A 21387-nucleotide genomic window follows, 5' to 3' on the forward strand; every position below is an offset into this window, starting at 1 on the left:
AGAAATGTATTTGAGCTTCCTGACCTTTGCTGCAAAGAGTGCGTAACGGCGAGGTGCCAACCTACCGCGCCCTCCACCAAGCACGCTGGCGCCGAGCGTGTGGGAGTGCAGCCCTCACCACAGCGAGCCAGATGCTCTCAGTGAGCATGCCCACGAGCGAAGGGCTCACCAACGACCTGTAAGACCCTGTGGAAACACCGTGGCAGGAAGCAGCAAGATGTCCTCTAGCTGCAGAAGAACCAGACCAACCTGGACAGGAAATTCTCCTTGTACCTGAACCACTGTATCAATCAGATAAAGGAGGTGGAAGGAGCAGTGTGAAGAACCAAAGAAGTCTCCCAAATGGTAAATGAAATGGCGGGGGGGAGGGGGGAGACCAAAGCCAGTAGCTCTGAGCCCCCAGGCATGCTCAGCCCAGGCCACAGGAGGCAAGCTTGCTGCAAGGGAGTGGAAATGTGTCCAATAACATGTGCCTCAAATACCAGCCCCCAGTGACAGCTCTAGATTTGAACAGACAAGAGGAAACCAATGAGATTGAGGTTGTCAGCTAGGAGGAACCTCAGAGAGGTACCCTGGGGATACCCCAGAGGCCAGACCAAGAGCTCAGTTTTGAACAAAAATGTACCAGGAAGAGTTACTGAGGAGGAGGAAGAACTTAGCCAAACCCCACAGGTAACTGCTACCCCACTGCTGAGCCAAAAAAGAGGCTGGGGAACCTGAGAGGGACCAGCTTGTCATCAGTGAAAGAAAGAGTAGGATGCTGATGAGGAAGGGAGAAGCCAGCAAAAACAGGACAGGACTACAGCACGGATGAGAATGAAGAAAACCTGAATGTCCCCATGCTGAAGGTGAGAAAAGAGGTACCATAAATTTACCAGTCAAGAAGAAAAGTGGTATCACTTCAAATGAGGAGTGCACAAAGAGATTACAACAAAATATTCATGTGAAATCGAATATTCAAAATTGTGACAAAAACATAAAAAAAAAAAAGAATCGTCTACACCTAAAATAGTACCTAAAGGAGTAATGAATCTGCTGAAAAACTACCACCCGCCCAGCAAAGTGAAGTTTATTGACTATCAGCCAAGAGAAATTTCTCCATCAACACTGGTCATTCCAAAGCTTTCCTTACCTCTTAGGTTCATCTGATGAGCTGGTGTGCCGCTGGATTCTTCTTTGCTCTTATAGCAAGAAATAGATGTATCTTTAAAGGTGCACCAATATTGCTTGTAACCTTTTAGAGTCAGCTTTTTTGGCCTACATGTCAAATAGAATTAACAGAAAAACAACTTTTGAAATAACTTTATCAATAGACTTAGCAGCAAAGTTTCCCATCATTAAAAGTCCAAGGCCAAGCTGTACGTATGTTGAACTCAGTTCCCTTGGGCCAGTGTGTTATATTCAATGTTGCTGTTGTTGGATTTGCCTCTTCTCGATCAATCTACTCAGGAATATCTCACAAAGAATGTACAGGCAAAGGAGAAAGGAGGGCTAGCATCAAGTATTTCTGTCAGTGGCAGCCATCTCTATCACTAGCAGGTCACATGGAAAGGACAAGAAAAGAAAGGTGAAATAAATGGGAAGGCTCCTAGGTCCTATAATCACCAGCAAATTCTTGGGTGTGTGCAGGGCTGCCTTTGGGGGCCTCTCTGGACAGGCAGGTGCACCTTGCAGAACCAGAGTCAGGGAAGTGCCTGTCTCTCTCAGGGGTGTATCTGAATGGTGCTTCAACTTGCCACCCCAATGCCAAACACAAAGAAAACAGAGCAGTCATGATGGAGAGTGGACAAGGAACGGTGTGTAATGGGAGGAGAACGCGGGTAGGAAGCTGCATCTGAAATCATGCCCCTCTCTCAGAAACGATCCATATGGGGAGCTGTTCTAGGTTTAGCTACAGTGAATGGTTTATTCCGTACTGGCTTTCCATCTTACATTCAACATCACCTCCTCTCCTCTTCACCCTCTCTGCTTTAATGCCTAACTCTCTTGACTGGATTATGCCTAGATTGATAAAAAGTCTAGATAAGATATACTGGAACCTTATTATAAAATGTTCCATGAATAAATGAATAAAATGCAATAGAATCTGGGGTTCTGACCCCAGAAATAACCCCTGGCAGTAACAGTTCATTATGTCCTGCTTTCACCCAGGGGGGATGCTTTATACTGAAATGCCACTGTATGCCTCAGGATCTAGGCAATGCAATCTATGCTACACAGTCTTTGTTTTTCCCCTTTAAGAAAAATGTTTATCAGAAAACACAGGTTCATGAGTACTAGTTTTAATTTGGTGTAAAGATGGTTATTTTCTCTCATAATTTAGTGTTTCTCTAACTGGTAAATGCTTTTACAGACGCATTTGCTAAACTGAAATTTCAATAATGTGAACGAGACTATAAAATTGGTATTTATCCTTAATATTTGGAATCCCTCCCCTTTTTGTACTTACTTAAAAACTTTAATATAGTCAGCAAGTTCAGGAATGGAAGTGATGTCACCCTAGGGAAAAAATTAAATAATTTTTTCCTATTTTTCCCGAAATTTGAAACTCTAATGTTTAGTTATCTGATATCAATTATCAGCTTATTCAATAAACAAAATTACATAAAATACAGATTATGAAGGTTTAAAAGGTATAATCATATTATATGGTCATAAGTTACAAAGTCATTTTCAAATGGCATAAAAAGCTAATAAAAGATGTGATCAAAATGGCAGTTCATATAACCTTTAAGAACATATTATTCTAATTCAGCTAAAACTGTTTGTAACTGCATATGGAAATTCTGCAAAATCGTTAACAGCCCTGAGGTAAGTGTTTCTTCTGTAACAACTAATTCCTCAGCTTTAAAACCAAACTTAGTATTTAAAATTTTTCCCAAGATCTATTTTTCTCTTCTTTTTGTAATATTTCAGATGTGCAGCGCACTAAATGAATTTTACCATGACCTGAGACTACCTTTCACTCTACAGCGATGTTTTCCCACTGCTTGTGAGAGAACGGGCACATATGACAAGATCTGTCTTCACGGCACTGGAAGCACTGGAGACTAGTACAATACTAATTTTACAATTTTCCCTGGAAGTTTCTGAAAAGTCAACAGCTGTATTCTCTAAAGCATGAAATATTTCTCTATATCCACTCAATAATTATGAGAACCTAAATCCACAAAAAGATAAGCACCAATTAAAACCAAACTAGTAGGAATTAGATTCACCCTACCAAAATTGTTGATGTTTTCCCCCCTTCCAAAGTGATCTCCAGGTCTGAAAGGGCAGCATCAACCTCGTCCACCTCTTTGTCACTGTTGTTCAAATGATTCTCAGATGTCATGATTGACAGCTTATTGATGTGATACTGAAAGAGAAATTTTATTTAAATGACTGTTCTAACTTTAGTAAAACTTTAAAATGAGATTACTACCTGCATCTATACTGAATGCTTTTCATCACCTAACTTGAAAAGATAAAAGTGTCCAAGAACTAGAATGATAGGAAAATAAACGGCACCTGAAGTCAGTGTCCTAAATATCCCAATAAATATTTCTCCAAAAGAAGTAGGTCTTTGGACATATAAAATGAATTTAGTTTGGGAAGCCTTAGAACTTAAGAGTTAACATGTCTTCCACTAAGCTCCACATGAGCAGAGATTTTTTTACTGCCCCCCACCCCGCCGCAGTCTAGAACAGGTCCTGAAACCAATGAATACTGGATGAATTAACAGAATATGCATAAGGTCTTTTGTAAAAATAGATTAACCTGATTACCTTGTATTACTATTACCCAGCAGAGGAAAATTAGTTATCAGTATTGGGCTGAAAGCTAAAGCTCCACTCTCCAGCTCCTGCCCCGCCTCAATTCAATGCTGAAAATATGTTCAGAGGAAGATGTGTATATTCTCAGTTACATAGGAATGGTAAGATTGATTATATGTGAATATATACACGCACATATATATTTATATGTGCGTGTATATATGATGAGTGGTGATAATATGTAGATAGAAAAATCTTTGCATACAGAGTAACTAGTCATGATTTTAAATATACTTCGGTAAGTCACTTAAAACAAATACTCATCATCTATTAGATTTTGACGCTAAACCTTACAGAGGTTTCACACAAAGGTAAGCAGAAATTTTAAATACCTTATCAGTTACTTTTCAAAGCATTAAACGGCACTCCAGATTTCTGAAATAGTCATTCACTGAATAAAGCCTATTCATGGGGAACACCGAATGAACTATTTTGAGGCCAACTGTCAGTGTTCCTCTATATTTTAAGATTTAGTAAACTGGTAATGAATAGTCTCTGGCTGTAACGTCAGCTCTGCTAAAATGAGATCCTTACAGTGATAGAAACGTCCATGTTCACAAAATCATGGAGAATGAGGTAGGTTGAGGCCCTTGGGCAGTCACCTCAAGTGTCAGAGTAACGTATGAATCATGAATAGAGTTGGTTAAAAATACAGATTCTTAGGTTTATCCCCAGAGATTTTGATCCAGCAAATCTGGGGTCCGGCCCAGAATCTGCATTTTTATTAAGTGACTGTGATGCAAAAAGTCCCTCGAAGTTATCCTGGAGAAACCCTGGCAATGAATGGGACTGGTCTTAAGATCCAGCTTTGCTTTCAGAGATGTATGGGGTATCTATTAAATGTTACAATACAGACTTGGATGTAATTGGTTTAAAAACAGTGTTATTAACCTATTTTTTATCCACACCTTCTTACTTTTAATTACTTGTTTCTTTTTACCGTAGATTTACGTTACACAAGGAAACAGAAGCCCCAAGGAGAAACAAATTCAGAGTGTAGTCTATGTTGGAGATAAAAATACCAGGCATTTATTTCCTTGCCATCTTTTCAAACTTTCCCCCTTATGGTACTGGATGGGTTTCTAGAGCCTTTGGGTCAGTCTCTGGGAGGGCGTCTAAGAACGTAGGATATTTTTAGTTCAGAATTCTCCCATTAAATCTAGATTCTAAAATGGTTCAGGAGAGCTATGTTTTGGGACAGTTTTCACAGATTAAAATTCATGGTTTCTGAGGCGTTTTCTACTGCACTAAAATGGAATATCTACTGTACACTGGGTGGGGGAAAGCTACAAAATAATCCTATTTCTGTGAAAATACAACTGTGTGTACATTTGACCCTTGGACAACATGGGGGTTAGGGGTACTGACTCTCCCAAAACTTTACTAATAGCCTTCTCTTGACTAGAAAACTTACTGATAACATAAACAGACAACGCATATTTTGTACATGTGTTATATACTCATTCTTACAATAAAGCTAGAGAAAAGAAAATGTTAGGAAAATCATACGGAAAATATATTTACTGTACTATATTTATTGGAGAAAACCTGCGGATAAGTGGACCCATACAGTTCAAACCCGTGTTGTTCAAGGGCCAACTATATTCTCACTCAACAAATTTTTTTGAGCACCTATGTGTCAGGCACATTTGTATCTGTTGGACTTTTTCTTAAGTGCATTATTTTTATAATACAAAGGTTAAAAAATATTATATAATAAAAATCTGTGAGTTTTCCCATATATATAAAAAATGTATTATTATTCGGTCATTGGCAAAACCTTCACTACAAAAACGATAAGCCCATATTCTAAGTGAGAAAGATGTAGGTAGAACGCCATAAACCAAGTGAGGTACTCTGAATAAAACTACTCCAGAATTTAATTCAAGAAATTGTTCAGATAGTCTGAATTATCCAGAAACACAACAGAAGACTCTTAACTAGTTGATTAAGCAAGTCTCTATCTAAATTAACTCATCTGTCATCAAAGATTTTCCTTGTCTTTGTTTCGATCCCTTTCGTTCATCATGTAGATGAAAACTGAGAAGAAATGAGCTTTTCTTCCATTACAAACGATAATTTTTTGAGTCTTCACCAGAAAACCTTCCCTGGATGCATAATAGCATTTAGAAGATTGAGAGCATTTTTATTTGTGTTCCAAGAGAAGAAAATAATATCATTTTTACAGTGAAAGCTTTTCTTTTTTTAAAAGATTTTATTTATTTATTTGAGAGAGAGAGAGAGCATGAGTGGGGGGGGGGGCAGAGGGAGAGGGAGAAGCCGACTCCCTGGCATGAGGCCATCCCAGGACCATGATCTGAGCCAAAGGCAGCCGCTTAACCAACTGACCCACCAGGTGCCACAACAGTGAAAGCTTTTCATAACTAAATGTTAACTCTGCTTCCTGTACTTAAAGAACACCAATTCTGTTAGGACTTTAGGCAAAACCAGAATTCTACCATAATCTGAGAACATTCCTTACAGTCTCACTCAAGTATCTGAAATGTAAGAGCGACTACCTAGTAGGCAGCTGCGTGCACCTCGGTGTCTCTAAGACTGCAGACTTGTGGAGCCAGCGATGCTTTTTACTGGAGGGACAGCAGTCATGAAGCAAACGATTTTTTAATAAGCACTACTGTAATTCTGAAAAAGTTGATATGCAAGAACCACTTTTGGGATAACACTGGTTCAATCTAAGGAAAAGATCAGGTACCTACTTCTTAATAAACTTCATGTTAGAAATCTGATTTGCAATATATATATTATTTCTAAGGGAAAACTGGGTGGTTTTAAGCTAATATATATCTGGGGGTGGGAGGATATCTTTCTCCTACACGATACAGAAAAATTTTAACTATTAAGTATACCACTAAATTCTTAGAAGATAAAAAATTCATCTACTTATTTTGTCTTCTAAGTATATTCAATTTCCTCATAGCAAAAAGTAAACACATCAAATGCGAATGCTACTTTACTATTTAAAAATAATCCCCTACCCTTTCCCTTGAAAAGTCCCATTTACCAATACACTTCACTACCTGCAAGGCTGCAAACATCATCATTTCTTCTTCTGTGCACTCAATTTCTTCTAGGAGAATAGCCCATTTGGCCTGCTCATAAAGCTGATTGATTCTGATTGCATCATACTGCAGCAAAAGAGACAGTCCTTTTGTAAATACATTACCTTTAACATAAAAAAGTTAGAAAACTAAATATTCACTTTCAAAGCTTGACAGAAAAGTTTTAATATACATTTTTTTAAGTTTTTTTTTCCTTTAAAGATTTTTTATTTATTTGACAGAGAACGAACACAAGCAGGGGGAGCAGCAGGCAGAGTGAGAAGCAGGCTCCCCGCTGAGCAGAGAGCCTGACGTGGGGCTCGATCCCAGGACCCTGGGATCATGACCTGAGCCGAAGGCAGATGCTTAACTGACTGAGCCACCCAGGCGCCTCTAATATACATTTTTTTCTGGGATTTTTATTCAGTATCAAATACTCAATAATAAAGATACCTAGAGGATTAGGTATATGTATATATATCCACATCTAATTTCCCATTAAAAATGACATTAAAAGGGGCGCCTGGGTGGCACAGCGGTTAAGCGTCTGCCTTCGGCTCAGGGCGTGATCCCGGCGATCCGGGATCGAGCCCCACATCAGGCTCTTCCGCTATGAGCCTGCTTCTTCCTCTCCCACTCCCCCTGCTTGTGTTCTCTCTCTCGCTGGCTGTCTCTATCTCTGTTGAATAAATAAATAAAATCTTTAAAAAAAAAAAAAAAAAATGACATTAAAAAATACACCAAAATAGTATTATTCAGTATTAGAAATAAGATTTTATATGTTATTTTACAGGGAAATAATCATTAGATATTACAGAGCTCTTAACAAAATGAATCTAACTTGAAAGACATTTAAAGGAAGGTAAAAGTGGGGCGCCTGGGTGGCTCAGTCATTAAGTGTCTGCCTTCAGCTCAGGGCGTGATCCCAGGGTCCTGGGATCGAGCCCCACATCGGGCTCCTCTGCTGGGAGCCTGCTGCTTCTTCCTCTCCCACTCCCCCTGCTTGTGTTCCCTCTCTCACTGCCTGTCTCTCTCTCTGTCAAATAAATAAATAAAATCTTTAAGAAGAAGAAGAAGAATAAAGGAAGGCAAAAGTGACTGCTTTTCAGTATTGTTACTGCAACTTGTCACACTAAAATGTTACAGTCAGAGAGTAAATTATTTCAGGGAACATCTTGCCCACTATGGAAAAGCATACTTAGACCAAGTGTCAGGTCCTTGGAAAGAGTAATTATTTTAAGAATCTGAAATACAGAGTACGCATATATACTTGTGGTAAAGATTTACTTACACGTTACTGAATTATCCATTTACTTATGGTACTAAAAATTAATAGTAATGTCTTAACAGTACTATTTTAGAATGCTAACAAAACATACAGCATCTCCCTTCCCCAGGGAGAACCAAAGCAGCTTTGGTTTTACTAAAATGAGACATGATACGGCCTGAAAGGGATTAAGATTATTTTTTGTGGTTCCAAATTATACATTTTACTGTTAAAGAATTACTTAAGCACATAATAAAAACTGTTAAGTATATACAGTAAAATCTAGACTATAATCTAGACATGAAAAGGATGAGCAGTAGTCAAGAGAGGTTTTCCCCTCAAGGGCAATAAATAAGCAAAAGATCCAAATCTCTGTGCCATGTGTTTTCTAGGGAAAAATACTCTAGATTTCATAGCAAATTTAACTCTTCTCAGAAAAGCAAAGTATTTCAGTAGCACAGATGATGCAGTCATTTGATAGTAAAAACATTACAATGTTTGCCTTTTTTTTTTTTTTTCCCTAAGATTTTATTTATTTATTTGACAGAGAGAGAGAGACAGCCAGAGAGAGAGGGAACACAAGCAGGGGGAGTGGGAGAAGAAGAAGCAGGCTCCCAGCAGAGGAGCCTGATGCGGGGCTCAATCCCAGAACTCTGGGATCACGTCCTGGGCCAAAGGCAGACGCTTAACGACTGCGCCACCCAGGCGCCCCTACAATGTTTGCCTATTAAACAGGAAGAAATATAGACTTAAGGAATTTTTCTTTGAAGTAGTATCTTTTGATTTATAATTAGAAATAAGAAAGTCACTGAAAAGGTACTATTTCATAAAACTCTTCTCTTACCAAAAACACAGCTAAAGAGAGGTATTTAAAAAATGCCTAAAACTAACTTTACCAATACTATAGTAACAAGCTGGTGCATTTAAAATACAAATCAACCAAAAATTCAATTATTTTAACAAAAAAGAAAAGGTTTAATTATGCTTCCAACCTACTAACACTATAGACTATTTCAAACACAGAAGCCTTTGTCTAAAGCTTGGGTTTTTGATATTATTCCGACTTGCTATATACGAATGACTCCGTCCCTGCCAACTCCAAAAAACAAACATCCAAACGAACAAAACAGAAAGTACAAAAAGAAGAGACCCCTCTAAACCCTCGGTACCTTCGGATTCAAATCAAAAAAGCTGTAATACTTGAATCGGAGAAGCAAGGCCTCATTTTCCTTCACATCTTGTTCCATGAGAGATCTTGAGGAATCAAGCCACCTGGACAAATTAACAAATGCAGTGGAACAACGCAAGGCAAAATTAATAAAATATTCCCACCTCTAGTTGGAGAAAGAAATTCTTCAACGTATCTATATTTTATTTTAGTTTTTTAAAGATTTATTTATTTATTTGAGAGAGAAAGCACATACACAAGTGGGGGGAGGGGCAGAGGACGAGGGGGAGAGAATCTCAAGCAGACTCTGCACTGAGCGCTGAGCCCAATGTGGGGCTTGATCCCATGACCCAAGAGATCATGACCCAAGCCAAAATCACAAGTTGGATGCTTAACCAACTGAACCACACCCAGGTGCCCCTCAACGTATCTCTATTTTAAAACTTACCCTTGGTTGATTTTTGCTTTGTCAAGAAGAGCCTGAGGCTTGAACATTTTCGCCAAAATTTCTGGTGATGTGATTGGCTGACTGACAGCAAGTATACCAGGGTTGCCTTCTGACAAAGCACTGTCACCAAACCAAGCAGAAGTCGGTGACAAGGGGCTTCCATCATGAGCATCGTAAGTGGGGGTCATTGTTTTACTATAAAGTCCTGGGCTTGAATATATACTCCCTAATAAATAACATGAAAAATAGGTAGTAATTATGAAGTACAGATCTTAGTTTTCAATCATACATAAGGCAAATTATGAAACAAAAGCTTCATTCTGGAAGGAAAGCTTAGTACATTATTTTACCTGTCTTGAAAACATGTAAAATTAACTTTAACTCTACTTGTGTAACATTAGAACATATAATAACAAGGTCAAAAGAATATAAGTTGGCAGAAATTCTGGGGGGAAAAAATCAGTTCAAGGGATTAGAAGATAAGTTAAAGCTATAGCTGAAGCAGACAGACCAAGTTTGTTTTTAATTGTGGCAAGGCTCACCTTTCAGAGGGCCAATGTAAAGAACATCAGTGCCTATAGGAAAGGAAAGAAAGGAATTCAGAAGGTAAAGGAGAGGTAACAATAGAAGATAGAAACAAAAGAATGAAAAGGAAAAGGAAATGGAAAAAAGAAAAAAGACTTTTCCTAACGTGAATCATAAACTGAAGCAAATATTTCAAGTGAAGTTAAGAGTAAAGAATCTTAGAAACCATAACCTAAGTTTTTTTGTTCAATTCAAAAGAATAAAGTTGTGCTCTAGTCAAATGTCCAGTGACAAACATATCCACATTTATCACCCTTTGAAATCCATACCCTGTTTTAAGACAGCTCAATGTAACTGAATAAATGCACATTAAGAGAACAATTTAATGTGTATATTTTCTCAATGAATAGCCACACAGGTTCCAACGGATTTACAAATAAAGTATTAAAGCGACGGGTAGATAAAATTTTGCTAACAAAGATACATCTTAAAATTAAGCCCCTGAAGGCAGGGATATTTTATCTTCCAATGCCTCAGTGTTCAATAGGGCAAGACATATAAGTAGAGGCTATATAAATAAAAACTTGACTTAGTCAACTGATAATATGTCCTCCATCACTTAAGCTACAAAAATGAAGGAGACTGGATTAAATTAAGACTTAGAAGTTCAGAGTAACATTAAGTAAAAGCACCTCCCTTAAAAGTCCTACCTCTTTTAATTATATTTTGTCTTCAGTCATAATTTTTACAAAGAAAATGTGTAAATGGGTATCACACTGTTAATGGATGATGGAAAGAGAATGGCTGTTTCCCTTACCTAATTTAGGAATATGCTTAGGAATTTCCTTTCCACTCTAATAACCCCTCCCCACCACCTCACTCAATGCAATGACAGAAACAATTACCTATGAAAAAGTGGTGAGCATGCTAGAAATTTCTGTAGTGTCATGATCTAGTCTAGGAAGAGAACACAAAGTAAAAAAAAAAAAAAAAAAAAAAAAAAAAAAAAAAAATCTTGCTAGCCACAGTGTATCTGATTTGATGTCACTAGTATGTGTTCTTCCAGTGTCAGTAACTGAAGCAATTTCCAGTATCTAAATGTTGTTAAATAAGCAACAAAGAAAGCTGTCAATTCACCTTTCTTAGCTTTAAACAACACTGGGATAGTTAGGGATATCCTTAAAAGCTAGAACTTTAAAACTACAAGGTTATTTTGTGAAAGAAAGGGTTACCCAGCACCCCATGCTAATTAAAAGGGCTGAAAACATTACTCCAGCTCAGGTGGGCAAAGATTAATCCTGCTATAGATGGTATGTATGTAAATAAGGAAGAGAAACACATCCTCTAGGCAAAATCTTCTCATTGTGTATTTCAAAGATCTAGCAAATACGTCTTTTAGTAGGAATGTAAGAATATTGAAAATTTGTTACTAGTATGATGGACTATAATAACTACTCAGAATTAAATAGAGTTAGAATTGATAATTTTCTTTAAGTTTCTAAAACAAAATATATTCCCCCCAAATTACGCAACATTTAATAGAATCAGCCACCCAATCAATTCTCTGTCCTCTACTTTGTATATTCTACACTTCATTTTTGATCACTTCATTGTTTCTATTCTTTGTTAGGCACTCCACGGTAATAACTTTATTAGTGTTTCCAACAATCCTATTATTCTCATTTTAGAGGAGCAAACTGAGGCACAGATTAAGTTTCAGAGCCAAGCTATAATATACACACCACCTCCTGGGTACTATAACTTATTTAAGCCATTCCCAATTAGCGTGCATTTATTTCTTTAGAATTTTGTTGACTTCACCACGGCTGCTGCAAAGCTGCCTTCCAACAGGTATGTGTGTACTTATTTTCCAGTTCTAGTAACACTGCTGGGACAGAGGGTATGTACATTTTACATTCCTTCTAATCTCAGTTCAGTGACAGTCCCAACTATCTTGTATTCCTGATTGCCCAATTTAAAACATATTTGAAGCAGAAAGGTATTACAGGAGCTTGCTCAACTATATGGAACAGAACCGGGGATGTACTGTATGGTGACTAACATAATATAATAAAAAATCATTAAAAAAAAAAAACTATATGGAACAGTAACAAAAACTGTGAGGAGGAGACAGAATTCAACAAGCACTACACTCCTGGGCAACAGTAAGAACAGTAAGAACCTCAAGTAACTTTAGAATCTGCCTGATAACCTGGTTACTATAAATTACGTTCTTATTCTTTTTTTAAAGAGTGTTAAAGTATTCAATACATTTTAGAAAATTTCCCACCAAAATAGCAATCTCATACCATACTTAGTAAACAAATTTCAGGTGAATTAAAAATAACAAATGTTGACATTACAGATAAGTTATAATACATAAATATGAAATAAGTATATAAAAGTATAAAAAGGAAATATAGAAGAATTTTTCTAATATTTGTGAAGATTCTCTTAACCAAGAGTGAAAACCCAGAACTATAAAGTAAATAACAAATTTAACTACATAAAAATGTAAAACTTTAGTACAGTAAAAAAGACCACAAAATTAAAAACAAAATGCCAGTATCTAACTTATCAGAAGATTAGTGTATCACTAAAACAAAAATGTTAAGTCCATGATTTTAAACTTAATAGAAGAAATAGGAATGGCTAATACAAATGTATTACTCTATTATTCACACTAGTGTTTATCAGGGAAATTAAAAAGGTAATTCTGAGATACTGTTTACGGTCATATTGGCAAAAATTAGTCAAGATTTACAACATTTAGTATCAGGCAGAAGGTAGGAAAGGGGGCATTTTCATGTACTGTTGATGGGAGTGTAAAACGATCACTTTCACACTCTTTTTTGGAGTATATTTGATATTAGATCCTACCCTAGGTAGAGAAACAGTTAAATATAAATTTTCTATATGGAAATTTTACTTATATTGAACTAGGGAGCCCTTTTACTCTAACATAGAAAAATCACCAAAACATACTGTTCAATGGAAAAACTCAAATTGCAGAATATGCAATGTTTAGGAGACTCTCATTGTTATAAAAAACAAAATTAGCCACACAAGTATAATCACACAGAAAAGGTACTGGCAAGCTGTACTCGGACTGTTTACAATACAGTTTCACAGAGTAATCAAGAAATGGCTACTTCTTAAGAGGAAGCAACGAGGGAATAAGGTGAAGTGGAATTTTCACCTTCAGTTTAGTACATTTTCTGTACTATTGGAATTTTTTAATAACGGGACTTTATGAATGTAGGACTTCTGTAACTAACAGAAGATAAGGTCCATTAATGTTATTACCAAGTGCAAAAACACAAATTACAAATGTATAGTAACATAGTCCCACTTTTGAAATTTTTTTTAATCTTTTTTTTTAATTTACATTTTTAAGTAGGCTCCACGCCCAACATGGGACTTGAACTCACGACCCTGAGATCAAGACCTGAGCTGAGATCAGGTGTTGAGATGCTTAGCCAACTGAGCCACCCAGGGGCCCCACATCCCACTTTTATGAAAAACAAAAATGAATGCATAATTCTATAATATTTGAATTTTTACTGTGAGCATTCATTACTTTTATAATTAAAGAACAGTTTAAAAACAAGTTTTCAGGGAGCCTAAGGTGAACTACAGGAAGATCCCAGCCCTGTACATACGGGGCAGAGTCAGCTAAGAGGCAAGGAGAGGCCAGAGCTGTCCTGTGCAGCCCATGTGAGGTCTCCCAACCTTCAGGAAGGTTGAGGAAAGCAAATCCTCACCCTGCTCCTTTTCAGTTGAGAGCATTTTAGGATTGGTCCAGAAGAAAAACCGTGTTCCATCTACAAAACCCCACAGGCCCTGCAGACACCTGTGGCTCCTGAGGAAAAGATGTTAACCTATGTCTACATATCCTGAGCCTTCCTGATGGGATCTCATCCCCCTAATACGATGGATCACCCAGTGCCAGAAGAAAGATTTTTGAAATATAAAAATTACTTTTCAGCCTCAGAAAGACTGTCTTCAAAAGCGAGCTGAGTTGGTATAGAGGCTGAAGACCAAGAACTGCTTTTACTCAAAACCAGACTGAAGTGTTGGAAATGTCTTTAGAATAAACTGCTATCCCAGCATTGATACTGGAGAGGATTTAGCTCAAAAACTGAATCTAGAGCAAAGAAGAATCCAGATCTGGTTCCAAAATCAGCATGCAAAGCTGAAAACATCCCGTAGAGAATCACTGTTTTTAATATTTAAAAAAATTTTCAACACATACCTCCTGGAATAGACAGAAAAGGAAACACGTGAAATTATCTTACAACTGCAAAACATGAAGAAGCAGTATCAAGTATTAAAAACGTGATGTTTTCTTTTCTGCAGTTAATCTAAGTGTTGTCATTTTTCCCCCTGAAAATACACCGTCAATACTATCATAACATGGTACTATTACATTCGGGCACTTTTAGTTACAATAAAGGCCTTTCCTATATATTGTAATGAACATTTTCAGAAGAAGCCAGCTATTTTTAAAGTGAGCAAATTCAATAATTTAGTTTGCTAAAAAAATAAAAATAAAAAAATTTAAAAATGTTTTGATGCTTAAAAAATGACAAACTCCAAACAGGAAAAATGGTATCTTGCACATAAGTGATTTTCCTGACGATGTTAAGCAGGTGAAGTATTTATTACTTTCTGTATTATTTTAGGACTGAGAATTTTCCTTTGTCTAAGCTGCCTTCAAGATTCTTAAGAAACATTTCTAATGAGATAATTTTCTAATTTTATTTACATAGTAAATCCTGAAATTAGTGATTTTTTAAGTCAGTACTATACTGTACTGTAAACCTTTTTTAAAGAAATGTATTTTTTTAAATTTTTTTAAAGATTTTATTTATTTATGAGAGAGGAGAGAGAGAAAGCACAGGCAGGGGGATCGATAGGCAGAGGGAGAAGCAGCTCCTTAAACTCAACCTTAAAAGGAGTAATAATATAATCTGCAGTGGGTTGTAGTGAGAATTAAGTGAGTTTCCACAAGTAAAATATGCTAAAGTGAATTTCTGTGAGTATAATGCATAAAATGGGTATACAGTAAGCACATAAATTGTTTCCATTATTGTCATCACCCCAGAATTTAAAAAACCAAGAATGAACTGAATTAGTTAAATTGTTTACATATTTGCCGGAGGGACCTATTTTCTAAGAAAGTGTGTGGCTGACAGACACATGGGAAACTGTAATGTCCAGTCCCTGTGTAGGCCCAGGACTAAATAACCATGTAATTTAATTAGTCATCTAGCTACCCAAAAGACACCGTCTATGCTCCTGCTGGATGCCACATGCTGAGTTAGGTTCTGGTAACAAAAATGTGAGACAGAGTTCCATGATGTCGGGAACTCACAATTTATTAGGTAAGAACATGCAGTATAATACCAAACACAGAAAAGTCTGCTGACTTAAGACAGAAGGATACCTAATTCAGGTTGGGGAGGTAACGGGGGGAAATCTGAGGAAGCTTCTTAAAGGGGCAAAGCCTTAGAGGAAAAAGGTGAAAAGGCACAGGGGCGAGCATATGCAAAGCACAGAGATTTTAAGTAACCCACAGAAGTAATAATGTCTTAACTAAGTAAGTGGTTTTCACAGAATACAGAAAAAAGGAACTAAATATTAAAAATTTGTCCAATTTCTGTAATGCAAAAACTGAGCCTAGCTATTTCCCCTTTTTGATTCTTCCTGAGGAGAGAACCAGCCTTCCTTTTTATTGATGCAGCTATTAACGTCTGACACAATGATCTGCACATGATAGAACCTAGTGGTGATTTCATGACTGAGGGAAAAAATGCTGAAGGAGAGAGTTTTTTAAAGCTGATCACTCTCCTGACCTACGTAAACCATCTGTCAAGAAACCACAAACATACAGACACATCCACGGTTCTCACACTATGCCTCTGCTTAGTTTAACAAAGTCTCACCGGATCCAGGAGTGATGAGAGGCCCCTCTAATTCAAGTGCCTCATCTTCAGACTGGTCATCTAACTTTTTCTTTTTTTTCTTAGTTGGATCTCTGGGTTTTTTCAAGAGAGAAAGTTCTTCAGGGTGTCGGATATCTGTTAAAATAAGAAGAAAGATTATTTTAGTAGCATAATGGAAAATTTAAACACTTTTACATCTGGTAAATCCATCTATTAATCCATTCCAATATAAGAATTCATAATTTTCTTCTGTGTACGTATGTGTTTATGTTTTGCCATGCAAAAGACTGAAGTATGGCACTTCTAAAAATAATCTACCAAAGCATTCAATTCATAACCATCTAATACATGCAGTAACCTCGAAGTAGAGAGATAACAATCTATTAGGGTACAGAGAGAAAATATTAGAACTCTTATTTACATATATATATATTTTTAACAAAAACCATGAAAAAAATTAAGAATAATATCCTAGGCACAGCAACTAGGCAAGAAACAAAAACTTACCAATTGTAAAGGAAGAAGTAAAGCTGTCACTATTTGCAGATAACAAAATACTACATACAGAAAACATTAAGTACTCCATCAAAAATTGTTGGAACTAATAAAACTAGTAAAATTCAGTGAAATTGCAGGGTAAAATAAATCAATATACAGAAACCTGTCGTGTTTTTTTCAGGGCACGTGGGTGGCTCAGTCAGTTAAGCATCTGCCTTCAGCTTAGTGGGACTAAGTCCCGTCAGGCTCCCTGCTCAGCCATCCCTCTCCCCATCCCCCACTCATGTTCTCTCTTGCTCTCTCTCTCTGAAATAAAATCTTTAAAAAAAGAAAAAAAGTTTTGTTTTTATACATAAACAATAAACTACGAGAAACCAAAATCGAGAAAACCAATCCCATTTACAACTACATCAAAAAAGTAAAATACCGAGGAATAAATTTTTGGTTTTTTTTTTTTAAAGAAAGGGATTTTTTTAAACTTTTTTTTTTTTTTAAAGCTTTTATTTATTTATGAGAGACAGCAAGTGTGCATGTGTGGGAGCATGAGCGTGGGGAGGGGCAGAGGGGGAGGAAGAAGGACAAGCAGACTCTGTGATGAGCGCAGAGCCCACTGTGGGGCTGGATCTCATGACCCTGAGATCATGACCTTAGCCAAAATCAAGAATCAGATGTTCAACCAACTTAGCCACACAGGCACCCTTCTAAGAATAAATTTAACCGAGGAAGTGAAAGACCTGTATATTGAAAACTATAAGGAGTTGATGAAAAAAAAAACAAAAACACAAATAAATGGTAAGATATTCTGTGTTTGTGGTTTGGAAAAATCAATATCAATAAAATGGCCATATTACCCAAAGCAAGCTACAGATTTAATGCAATCCCTATAGAAATTCTAAAGACATTTTTCACAGAACTACAACAAATAATTCTAAAATTTGTATGGAACCAAAGACGACCCTGACCAGCCAAAACGATCCTGATGAAGAAGAACAAAGCTGAAGGTCACACTGCTTGATTTTAAACTATACTACAAAGCTGTAGTAACCAAACATTAGCATAAAAAGAGACATATAAATCAATGGAACAGAATAAAGAGCCTGGGAATACACACATACATATGTGGTCAATTAATTTATGACAAAGGAGCTAAGAATACACAACGGGAAAAGGATGGTCTCCTCAGTGAATGATGCTGCGAAAACTGGACAGCCATATTCGAAAGAATGAAACTGGACCATATACAAAAATTCACTCAAAATGGATTAAAGACTTGAACGTTAAGACCTGCAACCATAAAACTCCTAAAAGAAAACATGCGGTAAACTCTTTGACATCAGTCGTAGAAAAGCTTTTTTTTTTTTTTTCCAATCTGACTCCAAAGACAAGGGAAACAAAATAAAAATAAACAAATGAGAATGCATCAAACAAAAAAGCTTCTACACAGCAAGGGAAACCAACAAAACCAAAAGGCAACCTACTGAACAGGAGAAGATACTTGCAAATCATATATCCAATAACAGGTTAATATCCAAATAAATAAACAATTCATACAACCCAGTAACAGGAAAGCAAATAATCCAATTAGAGGTCCTAAATAGACATTTTCCCAAAGAAGACACACAGATGGCCAGCAGGCACACGAAAAGATGGTTCAACATCACTAAACATCAGGGAAACGTAAATCAAAACCATAATGAGATTATCACCTTACACCTGTCAGAATGGTTATTATAAAAAAAATTATAGTAAGTGTTAGAATATGGAGAAAAGGGAAACTTATGCACTGTTTAGGAATGTAAACTGGTACAGCCATTATGGAAAACCGTTACGGAGGTCCCTCAAAACTTAAAACTAGAACTAAGATTATGATCTAGCAGTTCCATTACTGGGTATCTATTCTGAAGATAACAAAAACACTAATTCGAAAAGGTGTATGTTTATTGCAGCATTGTATATGTTAATAGCCAAGACATGGAAGCAACCTAAGTGTCCACTGACAGATGAATGGATAAAGAAGACACAGACACTGGAATATTACTCAACCACACAAAAAGAATGGTATCTTGCCATTTGCAGCAACATGGATGGAACTAAAGGATATTATGCTAAGTGAAATGAATCAGAGAAAGACAAATACAATTTTATTTATATGTGGAATGTAAAGAACAAAAATAAAACAAAACCAAGATGCATAGATAAAGAGAATAAATTAGTGTTTGCTAAGAGAGGGGAGTTGTGAGGGGCCAGGTACAATGGGTGGAGGGTGATCAAGAAGTACAAGTTCCCAGTTATAAAATAAATAAGTCACGGGGATGTGACATGCAGCATGGGGAATATAGACAATAATACTGTATTAATTTTGTATGGTAACAGATGGTAAGCAGAATGAATATGGTGGTCGCTTTGCAATGTACGTGTCGATTCACCATGTTATATATACACTTGATACTATTATAATATTAAATGTCAATTATACCTCAATTTTTTATAAAAGCTTTATATTATTGGGTAGCCCTCATTCATTCTGTATGTTGTTTACACATAACACATGAAGTAAATGTAAATACTTCCATATCATTACCAAATCTCAAAGTTTTAGTTGACTCAACCTCTTCTGCCTTGTATGAAATCACAAGTTTCTGTGTTTATTTGTTTACATATGAGGAATCTGATAAGAGACAAAACTGTTAAATGAAAGTAACAAAAAGAATTAACAACGACCAAAAAAAATTTAACAATGACCCATATAATTATATAACATTATATTTTATATTACATACTATGTCCATGAATTGCAAGAATTGCTAAGAAGCCAGTTTTCCCTAAATTGAGCTAAAGATTCAATGGAATCCGAGTCAAAATTCCAACTTGCTCTTTTATACAAGATGGCAAGGTGACTGTAAAATTCATATGGAAATGAAAACAACCCTAGAATAGTCCAAGCAATTTTTAAAAAGAAGACTGAAGTTGGAGGACTTAGACTATTAGACCTCATATAGCTACAGCAATCAAGACAGTGCAATTATTAGCTAAATGATAAGACATATATATGAAGAGGAGCCAGAAGCAGACCCACATATAGGTGGTCAATTATTTTGGACAAAGGTGCCATGGCAATTCAAGAGGAAAGGAGTATCTTTCCAATAGATGGTGCTAAATTAAGAGTCACAGATTTAAAAAAAAACCACATTAGCCCTTACCTAACATAATATACAAAAATTAATTCTAAATGGATCATAGACCTAAAAGAAAATATAAGTAGACAAAGATTTCTTACATAGAACCCATACACTCCACAAAAAATTATCCTTTATTATAAAAGAAACTAACAGGAGCACCTGGGTTGTTCAGTTGGTTGAGTGTCTGCCTTCTAGGTCATGACTTCAGGGTCCTGGGATGAAGGCCCGTATCAGATGCCCTACTCAGCAGGGAGTCTGCTTCTCCCTCTCCCTCTGCCCCTCCCACCACTGCCCCCCACCCCGCCCCGTTCATGCTTGCTCGATCTCTCTCTCTCCCTCTCAAATAAATAAAATCTTTAAAAAAACAAAAACCTACTCTTTGAAGGATACTGTTAATAGACAAAGGCAAGCTGTACATTGGGACAAAATACTCACAAAACATATTATGTATATCTGACAAAGGACTTGCATCCAAAATATATACAACTCAATAATAAGCAGACCAAAAGGCTAAAGATTTGGACAAGCACTTCACCAAAGAGTACATAACAGCCAAGAAGCACATAAAAAATGCTCAACATTGGGGCACCTGGGTGGCTCAGTTGGTTAAGTGCCTAACTTTGGATTTCAGCTCAGGTCATGATCTCAGTGTTGTGGGATTGAGCCCTACATCAGGCTCCGTGCACAGTCTGCTGGGGATTCTCTCTCTCCTTCCCCCTCTGCCCTTCTCCCTGCTTGTTCTCTCTCTAAAATAAATAAAATCTTAAAAAAAAAAAAAAAAAAGCTCAACCTTATTGGTCCGGAAAATCCAAGTTAGAACTATGAGAAAGTACTATGTACCCATCAAAGTAGCCAACACTAAGACGACTGATAAAATAGCCGGTGTTGCTGAGGATGTGGAGGGGGATCTGGAACTCTCGTACCCAGCCAGTGGGAATGAGAAATGACACAATTTTTGAAAAATTTGGCAGTTTCTTAAAAAGTTAAACATATACAACTCGACCGTTCTACTCACTGACTCAAGAAAATGAAAAGCATATATGTAACAGCTTTACTCATAGAAGCCAAAACTAGAAATAACCCAAATTGATAAACAAAATGTGGTATTTTCATATCAGTGGAATACTACTCACAATGGAACACAACTCATCAGTAAAAAGAAACAACTGATACATACAACATGAACATATCTCAAAATTATTACATGAAATGGAACAAGCCAACTAGAATAGCATATACACAATATGATTCTGTTCATAAAATTCCAGAAAATGACAATAAATCTGTAGTGACAGAGCAAATAAATGGTTGTCTGACTAAAGCTAATGGAAATATTCTCTATCCTGTGTAGTTTCACAGATGTACATCTGTGAAAACTCATCAAATTGTATACTTTAAATGGGTACGGTTTATTATACACCAATTATACTAATATTAGGTTACTTTAAAAATAAAGAGTGTAAAGAGAAGGAGGGCCAAG

General features: G+C 36.6%; 1 protein-coding gene and 1 pseudogene across 12 annotated transcripts in view; one reads left to right on the forward strand and one right to left on the reverse strand.

Annotated features, from left to right (window-relative positions):
- The window catches only part of FERMT2 (FERM domain containing kindlin 2), an 89085-nt gene that overhangs the window by 12349 nt on the left and 55349 nt on the right, over positions 1–21387 (reverse strand). For 5 of the 12 annotated variants that reach the window (XM_044377620.3, XM_044377619.3, XM_044377618.3 and 2 more), the window contains 8 exons: positions 16231–16365; positions 10300–10332; positions 9758–9983; positions 9311–9413; positions 6854–6961; positions 3224–3358; positions 2450–2499; positions 1133–1257 (listed from right to left, as the gene is read on the reverse strand). In XM_044377620.3, the coding sequence (XP_044233555.1) occupies positions 1133–1257; positions 2450–2499; positions 3224–3358; positions 6854–6961; positions 9311–9413; positions 9758–9983; positions 10300–10332; positions 16231–16365 (915 nt within the window). The remainder of the gene's footprint in view (positions 1–1132; positions 1258–2449; positions 2500–3223; positions 3359–6853; positions 6962–9310; positions 9414–9757; positions 9984–10299; positions 10333–16230; positions 16366–21387) is intronic. The other 7 variants (XM_026480366.4, XM_026480365.4, XM_048220027.2 and 4 more) reach the window with 3 other exon arrangements.
- On the forward strand, positions 11171–14791 carry LOC113242295 (homeobox expressed in ES cells 1-like; annotated as a pseudogene).

This window comes from Ursus arctos, unplaced genomic scaffold, assembly GCF_023065955.2.
Source record: "Ursus arctos isolate Adak ecotype North America unplaced genomic scaffold, UrsArc2.0 scaffold_25, whole genome shotgun sequence".
In the NCBI taxonomy this organism is placed as follows: Eukaryota; Metazoa; Chordata; class Mammalia; order Carnivora; family Ursidae; genus Ursus; species Ursus arctos.